We start from the raw sequence: 9275 nt of genomic DNA on the forward strand, positions 1-9275 counted from the left end.
TGGTTTCGAACCTGGTTAGTTAACGAGTGACAGCCAGACAAGAATATAACGTAGATGTGAAATACCAACGAACCCAATAACTAATCTGGACAGATGAGCACAACAGCCGATTCTATTTTGGCCTTTTCTACTGCTTGGCAGCTGCCAAGCACTGATTGGCGGAAACTCATCTCTTCTTAGTTAACTGGACAACATCTGATCATATCATCACCAGCTACGGCTGAATCGCCCACATTGAGGCATTTTCGCTCCATTAACTGCACCTTTTGTTCAACAGCTTAAACATCTCACACGTCTGTGACGCCTGCCGATCGTCTGCATAGTAAAGTTCTTTCCACCCGTGGCTCCATTTTGTCCTTTTCTTGGTGTTTTCCTGAAGTAGCTTCAATCATTTTCGGATTCTTCTCGTCTAGGTCATATCCCTGTTTTCTTTTCCTCAGTCGGCAAAGCAAAATATTGTTCACTCTGATCGACAGCGGAAGGCAGGCCATTAAAGGAATCATGATTGTTCAATTAAGTTCTTAATACTGAAGAAATATAACTTTGGTCAGACCTTACGTGTGAATGGTGTTTACGCACGTGCCCTGTGGCACTACTCTTTTGTATTGAGCACTGTTTTACGAAAGTCAAGATTTTACACTTTATGTATATATATATATTTACAGTGCTCGACACGTATGATTATGATTATCCCACAAATTCATATTCAGCGCCTACGCACCTCTTCCTGTTTTTTTCTTTTTCTCGAGTCTACCGGACATCACAATTTGGATGATAAAGCAGCCTACCATTTGCCCAGAAACAGGCATTGGCTCTTTGATCTTGTCCAACCACGATGGTCGGTTGCTGTGTAAATTCCTCCCGTTGCTATCTTAGAGGTCACGTGACGACGCGTTCACGGCTTGAGCTGATTTAAGGCGTCAAGCTAAAGGGCTTTTTTCAGTCGTTTATTTTACATTGGATAAAGCTTACCAACCTTCTTTTTTTCATATTGAATGACTATGGCCTTTCACTTATGGCAGAAGAAAGAAAAAATCAGGTTTTACGACTGACTTCTCCACGAAACGGCTCGTCTAAGATAGGTACGCTACCGGCTAGCAACGGGTTTACAGAGGCCAATACGTCAACACAACCGTTGTGATTTCTGTTTTTCTAGAGTCCTGGGACTGAGAGAACAATTTTTTACCTAGGGGGCTCCACTGTTAAGACAAACGCAGAACAAAAACGAAGAAAATAGACCCAAAATACCTGTCCTCCTCCCTAAAAAGTATAATTTTGACCGTTTAGTTACCGAGCGTGCCATAAATCGAAAGTTGAAAGTGGACTTTGGTGTAAATGGCGTCGTTTTCGCCGTTTTCTTTTTCTTGAATTTCCTCAGGCTCAATGTCGAGTGTTTTATTTCATCTGTAGCCCTGAAGGAGACCGTAAATGTTGCGGAAAAAGCCGAAAATGCAACAAAGGGAAGGCCATGTGGGCAAATGTGATTCGAAACGACAAGTAAATCGTTTCTGGGAAACATCGCCCATTTTTAACATTCATAAGGAGCGCCAAACGCTCCAAGACAACTTTCGCCATCTTCAAGTCCAAGAAGATGCTTTATCCAAGAAGGAGCAAGATATCTTGGCTTTACAAAGGGAGACAGATGCTCTAGTGGAGGAATCAGGTTAGTTTCCTACCTGTAAGTGGGTTAGTTGCGGCAAGATAAACGGAATTGACTATTATTTATTCATTTATTTGCCGTTTTGGAATTGTCATTATTTTGATGATGATTCCCTATCCTTGTTTATAGAAAGAGCACTGTAAAAATCAAAAGGAGAGAAAGAGACACTAGACAAAGAAATAAGTGAAACAGAGGAGACACTGAGAGAACTAAAGGAGGCATATGAGAAAGTGAAAAAGCTGTTGGAGCAGAAGGATTATTCCCGAAGACGAAGGAGTGCTGCTAGCACATCATATGAAATGATTAATGATTATAAGTCGAGCACTAGATATAGGAGAAGGGAAGAAACTAAAAACAATTTAGAATTTATTCATGGGGGTTTTGAAGCTTCATTGTATGGGGCATGGGATTTTTGGCTGCCAATGCAAGTAATGAAACCATGACCAAATTAATGAGTAGTTATAAGAGGGGCCGATTTCTTCAGGGTATTTTTGAGAGAGCCATTAATGATTTTCAGAAGTCAGAAGAAGTACTGAAACAGTCTGTGGCACTTAAATATCAGAGTTATTTGTCTAGAAGAAAGTATAATCTTGTCTGTAAAACACAGAGTTCATTTTTTAATGCTGAAAAAGAAGTCTGGCTGCCACGTAACATTAAATGTCTTGGAGTTGACTTAAGGTTACCCAAGCTCAGCTTCTCAGATGACAATGTTGACAAGTTTGTGAAAAGTTTAGACATTAGTCATGTCACACAGATCCCAGGGGTATCAGGTGTTTCTCGCACAGTCACTGGCCTGGTGTTTATGATTATGGATTTGCACTTGAGAGTTCCCCATCTTTCTTGTTAACTTGTCTGGTTCAATGAAAATGAAAATCATTTTATTTTTCAGTTCTCAGATGATGGAGCTCCTGAAACAAATGAGCTGACAATGTCAATAGGAAGTATGGTGTGCTGGAACTTTGGAGATCAGGTACAAAGTAGGGACTTCCAGTACCTCCTCCTCTGTGTAAGTGTAAAAGGGAAAGATGAAATAATGCATGACCTCTGGAAGCAGCACACTGAAAAGATGAAAATGTTGGAAGGTAATGTTTTGACTGTTTGTGATAAGGAGTGCACTGTTGAATTTCAGCCAGGAGCAGACATGTCCTGGCAGAGCTGGGCTGCCAATGAACTCAACCAGGCAGCTACATATCCTTCCCCATATTCAAATGTTCATGAAAGGAAACATGAACACTATGGGGGGTAGTATTGGAGAAGGTAAAGATGACACCTGGAAGCCTTACACTATGGAAATGAGAACCTCTAATACTGAGAAGGTAAACAATTTTATCGCCTCTCTCCCCCCAAACCTTTCAGAAAAAAATAAAAATTCCAGAAAGTTGCAGTTTATGGCTGAAAATGGCATCCGACCGTTAGGTCTCCCAAGGATTGGGCATTTTGCAGACAAGTTAAGGCCAGGACCCATGCACTGTGAGATCAATGCCTGGCAGCATTATATTGATCTCCTATATTTAGAGGCCGTAAGAAGAGGAAAGTTTGATCCTTTTGTTTCTGCCCTGGCAGCACCTATAGGGAATAGAGATGGAGATTTTAAGGAGGGACAACCCCAAAAGACTCTTTTGAGGGTTTCTGATATAGACAGTGTTGGGGAGCATGCTAGAAAGCAGGAAATGTTGCAGAAATCAGAGGAGGACCTAAAACAATACCTGCAGAAGACAGGTTTTCCTCATGTAAGGCATGCAACAGGTGAGGGGGGGTGTGGACTGGGATACTTGGCTTCAAGAGTAAAAGAACATTTTAGTGATGAAACTAACAGGTATAACAAGTTACCAGTTAGGCTTATTGGCAATCAAGCTATTGCATTGGCTCGATATTACTACTGTTTAGTTGACACTTTAGAAAGTGAAGATGAAACAGGGGCACAAACAATCCAACGACTGGCTCTTAGCAAGATAGGTGAGTATCTGAGGAATGCTGGGGGGCTTTTTAATCGAATAGAGACCAATTCTGCTCAAGTTGCAGAACTAAAAGAAATGTGTAGTATGTATTTTAACCTGATGTCTTTGTTTTTTTTCATCCAGTGTTAATGTCACAACATGGACAATTGGATATGCCATTCCCTATCATGCAAATTTGCTGTTTACAAGGTATGGGGTGGGCTATGGCATTGTCTCTTTGCAGGCTAAAGAGGCCAAACATTCTGGAGTGAAGGAAGATTTGACCTTAACTAACCGGTCAAATGTAAGTACTGCCACTGGTAAATGGTGGCAAGTAATGCGAAGTAATTATGTTCGCTCATTTTACCTCCCAGAACATCAACCAATCCCCTCTTCTTATACCTCACACTACCAATCATGTTCTCCACCACACTGTTACCAATCAAATGTTTGTAATTGTGGTAGAAATAAAGAAAACGATTTGCTCAGTTGTCAAGTTTGTTTGTCTGGTATTAACCTTGTGATTTGTGCAAGCAGCAGAGGTCTGACAGAATCAGTGTTGTGTACATTAAAACATGTTGTCTGTAAACAGTGCAATACTCGCTTTGCTGATAATCTATCATTATCGTCTCATTTAAAGTTCTGCAATGCCACTGAGGTAAGAAAGGTAGCTATCAAGCCAACTTTGATGACAGTACCTAGTTTAAAGGAAGCTTTTCAAAGTAGAGGATTAAGCACTGCAGGTACTTAGGAAATTCTAATTAAGCACCTTGAAGGTGCATTGGCTGGGGAGGGGTAGTTGAATTATTTTTTAATCAACAGTTTAAATCTCCCAAAATATTTGAATTGAAAGTTATTTTTCTTGGCCAAGTTGGTGCACAATAAGGCATACTTGTTATGAGAATGATAACTAGGCCCTCAATAAATTCTGTGTACCAGTAATGTGAGTATTATACCTACTTCATAAGAAAAATATATTTAAATTGGTGCAAAATTTTTTAAATTAGCTATGTTTGTCAGAGAGGTTAAACCTGTTCAAATGCAAAAGTACTGTTGTCACTGAAATCACTTGGTATGCACTGATATATTACATTTAAAACTTTATTAACCCATTATTTTTTTACTGACTTGCATTTTAGAGGCAGGGTTTCTGCTCTAATGAATTTCTGGAATTTTGTACTTAAAGGTTTGGCCACTTAAGCCTTTACATGCCAACAACAGCATGAATATTCTCTATACTGTTCTCAATATATTTGACAAGGTGTTGACAAGGAGAATTTGCTAAATAATCAAGAGCTTCATTAGTTAATAATTATTTCCCTCATTCTTGTGACCTTATGTTTAATTTGGCATTAATATTGTAAGAAGTAATTAGATGCTAGATATTGTAAGGGGTCAAAGGGTCAATAATTAGTGACCCAGCATTTTGCCTATGTGGACACAATACATTTGTTTTAGTAATGGATTTGTCTTAAATAAAAGGTACATGAATTTGCAGCTTGATAGTTTTAAGAGTTTGTATCTAAAAGGAGTAATTCTGTATACTGATAGATAATTTCGTAAATGAGTCAGACATCATTTTTAGTCAAATAATAAAAAAGCTTTCAGCTATCGTGTTTAGGTAAAACCATAATTCTATTTATTCACTCCAATGTATTACAGTCTACAAGATACGAAGATAAAATTTTAAAATATCTGCTTGTATTAATAACATGTTTCCTTTAGAATTTTGTTTCAGATTACATTCAAGGTTGTCATTCTTTTGATGTATGAAGTTTCGTGACAAGGTCTAACAAAACATTAGCAAGTCCTACTGTTAATTAACTGTCAAGCCAGATAGTTTTCAAATTCAATAGCTTTTGCAAATTTGAGTCCTTTGAAAATCCTTCTCGATCATAGCGCTGCACGCAAAATGTGGTTACTACCCTTTGTTGTTTTGTTGAATAAACCATTTGCAGCGGCGTAGTTTGTGTTACAACAACAATTGACTTGCCGTTGTAACTTTGAAGCACGTGACCATCCTCGGGGATTTTCTCGAAGTGCCGCTTCTTGAGAAAATTCTCTCCTTTAAATCTCGCGGGAGACCAAATTTTTTCTGCAGTGTCGAGCCTTTGGAAAGTTAGCGTTATTCTCTCACCATTCTTGGTTGTGTCCGCGCTTCCCCCGTAGTCTTGTACTAAAACCCAGATATGTTTAAAGATTTGAAATGGCATAAAGAGAGTGATGGGCGCCATAAGACCGGTCATTCTAGAGCGAGCGAGCTTCGCATTTATAGAGAGCCCGATCTCCTTTAGGAAGCCATCCACCAGGGGACCTACAAGCTCCAGCTTGTTGCCTGTGAGTTCTTCCAACACGGGATCAAGGTCTCTCATCCCGTAATTAGGTTTATTTTCTGCGAAACGAACCCTCCTCAACCATTCTTTCTCCGCAGAGAACTTCATCTCTACGGAGTTGGTATTCCAAAACCGGTCTCCTCTCTCTGTTTCATCCTCCATGCCGAAGTGCCTTAAACAGAGTTTGTCTGATGTGCTCGCGCTGTTATTATTTGCCGCCATTTTTGAATAGGCCTTTACTTTTCGTGCCAACTGCCGCTGACGATTTCTGCGCCAGCGCGCATCAGAGTTGCGGAGGAAAACCCATGGCAACCGACCATCGTGAACTTTTGGCTCATCAGGAAGTTTTCGCTCCAACTTTCAATTTCGTCATACAACATCTGCTGAGTCGTATTTTATTACAAAAAAGATCGTTTCGAGTGACGGTTTATTTTGTGACTAAGTAAAGTGCACATAACTTCCTACCTGATCTCGTGTTGTACGACAGCTTATGATTAATTCCGCTATCATCTTTTAAGTGGTATATTAACAAGACACACGGCGAAACCATAAGGTAAGTTTATGCATTTTTTCTCACAATTTCTCTTTCAAATGATGATTTCTTTTGCATTTTTCTGCCAAATAAAATGATGTCTTAATAATGAAAAGGAAATGAATCAAATATTTATTTCGATCGTGATATTGTAAATAGCAATGACGAAGACCTAAATGCCAAAAAGCTATTTTCAAAAACGATTTTCAGAACAATTTATCGTTGCACAGCAATATTGTTTTGTATAATACGTTTTATTATTATTACACAGCACAAAGTAGAGTACAAATAACGCGTGAATAGAGTACAAATACCCTGCGATATTTTGACGAGCCCTGACTGCGATTCAAATTACGGCACAACTCGTAAAAATACTCAGCGATACCACACACCAAAACGTCTTATAAGATATATTTATCAGGCATGATTTATACGTGATGTGTAATCGCCCAATTGTTTTGAGACAACTTGACCTAACGTTTATTCATAATTGTTTCCTTAATCTACAACGATCAGAGTTTTATACAGAGCTAACTTTAATTTGAGGCAATCTTCGTATTTTTTACTTTTATTAAGCGCTCATGGAAAATATTTGTATAAAATATTGAGTTGATGCAAAACGCGTTTATTCAAATTTCCTTCATTGGTACACAGAAAGATCGATCTCATTATCTGTTACGTCATTGGAAGTCTACCAGCTATGTGAATTTGAGCTGAAATATAATGTACCTGTTCTGTCCTCCGCCAGGTAACCATTAGGACACATTCGACCGCTTGCACTGGGGTAAATTTTTAGTCTAGCGACTGATAATTAACGTGTGTGAATTTGAGTTGAAGCATGATGCACCTGTTCTGCATTAGGGCACATTTGATCGCTTGCATTGATAACGCCACGATTGACATAAGTTTAATTAAGTGAAACTGAAACCATCAACCTTTCTCTTGGGTGGTTTAATAATATGTGTTTTGATCTTTTATCATTGTAAAACAATCTCTTCTTTAAATAAAGCCATCGCTGAAAGCTACTGAAGCCCTTTACCTAGTCCTAAAGATATTTAGGAAGCTAGACACTACCATTTCGGGCCAAGCGTTAATGGTAGAGGTTGATGGTTCCCGAAGTACTCCCAGAAGTTTTTGTGTCAAAAGCTGTTATTGGAACCCTACCTTTAGTAATTGGCGATAAAACTATCACAGAATATTACAAGCAAGAGTTCACAAGAGAGCTAACGAAGGGTGGCCTTCGCAAGCAATGTTAAGACAAATAAAAAAACATAAAAAAAACACCCACCAAGATAAGAAGAAAATTGTCCCACAATTTTCATGGTTTCGAACCTGGTTAGTTAACAGGTGACAGCCAGACAAGAATATAACGTAGTTGTGAAATACCAACGAACCCAATAACTAATCTGAACAGACGAACACAACAGCCGATTCTATTTTGGCATTTTCTACTGCCTGGCAGCTGCCAAGTAGTGACTGGCGGAAACTCGCCTCGTCTAAGTTGTCATCTTTAAACTGGACAACATCAGATCATATCATCGCCAGCTACGGGTGCATCGCCCACATCAAGGCATTTTCGCTCCATTTACTGCACTTTTTCTTCAACAACTTGAACATCTCACACGTCTGTGACGTCTGTCGATCGCCTGCATAGCAACCAAGTTCTTTCCACCCGTGGCTCTATTCTGTCCTTCTCTTGGTGTTTTACTGACGTAGCTTCAATCACTTTTGGATTCTGTCTAGATCATATCCCTGTTTTCTTTTCCTCAGTTGGCAAAACAAAATAATGTTCACTCTGATCGACAGCGGAAGGCAGGCCATTAAAGGAATCATGATTGTTCAATTAAGTTCTAAAAACTGAAGAAATATAACTTTGGTCAGATCTTACGTGTGAATGGTGCCTTGTGGAGGGACTGGGTTAAAATAATAACGAAAACAATACAAGTAATTCTGGAATTGTAGAGAATAGTCTAGCGACATCAGAATATGACTTTCAATGAGAACAGCAGAGAAAATTGCTTTTAAAGGTTGCTACGTAACAATAGCGCAAGCAGAAAAATTGGAGAAGGAGGGGCGTAGCCGAGGTGCCGCCTTTCCCATAATATAAAATAGAAACTCAACAGAAATTCAGGTCAGAAGGTGTAAAGTAAAGTTTGTTTACAAACTCGGCCACCAATAACCGAGTCTCTGAATACAAGTTCCTAAGAGGAGTCAGTTAAGATATACAAAGAAATGTAGAAACAACATCAACTTCTTAGACGTCACTTTCAACCTGAACAAAAACACCCACCAGCCCTTCACAAAGCCTAACACCACCCTACAATATGTCCACCGCAAAAGCAACCACCCACCAACCACCACAAAGAACATACCCGCCGGTATCAACGAAAGACTGTCATCCTTCGACCAAGCCGCTCCTCCATACCAAAAAGTACTCGACGAATGTGGATACCGTTACACTCTACACTACGAACTACCCACAACTAACAAAAGAAAAAACAGACAACGGAGCAACATACTCTGGTACAACCCCTCACTCGATAAAAACGTCAGCACCAAAATCGGACTCAGATTCCTTGCCCTAGTAGACAAGCACTTCCTGAAAGACCACAAACATAGAAAAATCTTTAATCGTAACACAATCAAGATCAGTTACAGCTGTATGAATAATACTGAGCAGATCATCGACAACCACAACAAATGCATTTTTAAATTCATGCAAACACATCAATGACACCGCAGATAACACCAACATAAAAGACACCAAAACTTGCAACTGCCGACAGAAGAACACATGCCCACTTAACGGAAAC

The 9275-nt window shown here is 39.3% G+C and overlaps 2 protein-coding genes, 1 long non-coding RNA gene and 1 pseudogene across 4 annotated transcripts in view; 3 read left to right on the forward strand and 1 right to left on the reverse strand.

Moving 5' to 3' along the window:
- Positions 1 to 1286: 1286 nt before the first annotated feature.
- LOC149049531 (uncharacterized) lies at positions 1287 to 1928 on the forward strand. Its single transcript, XR_016183825.1, has 2 exons — positions 1287 to 1663; positions 1790 to 1928. It is a non-coding gene; the product is annotated as an uncharacterized LOC149049531 (long non-coding RNA).
- Positions 1929 to 1959: 31 nt separating this feature from the next.
- On the forward strand, positions 1960 to 4536 carry LOC149049532 (uncharacterized; annotated as a pseudogene).
- A 677-nt stretch (positions 4537 to 5213) lies between these two features.
- LOC149049533 (uncharacterized) lies at positions 5214 to 6213 on the reverse strand. The gene has a single exon (XM_089197006.1). The coding sequence runs from the start codon at positions 6150 to 6152 to the stop codon at positions 5418 to 5420; it is 735 nt and encodes a 244-aa protein (XP_089053132.1). The 5' UTR covers positions 6153 to 6213; the 3' UTR covers positions 5214 to 5417.
- A 132-nt stretch (positions 6214 to 6345) lies between these two features.
- Positions 6346 to 9275, forward strand: part of LOC149049534 (fibroblast growth factor receptor 4-like) — a 20243-nt gene continuing 17313 nt past the window's right edge. For both annotated transcript variants that reach the window (XM_089196969.1, XM_089196972.1), the window contains exon 1: positions 6346 to 6483. The gene's annotated coding sequence lies outside the window, so the exon portion shown is untranslated. The remainder of the gene's footprint in view (positions 6484 to 9275) is intronic.

The sequence above is a fragment of the Pocillopora damicornis genome, chromosome 2, assembly GCF_964200805.1.
Source record: "Pocillopora damicornis chromosome 2, jaPocDami1.2, whole genome shotgun sequence".
Taxonomy (NCBI): domain Eukaryota; kingdom Metazoa; phylum Cnidaria; class Anthozoa; order Scleractinia; family Pocilloporidae; genus Pocillopora; species Pocillopora damicornis.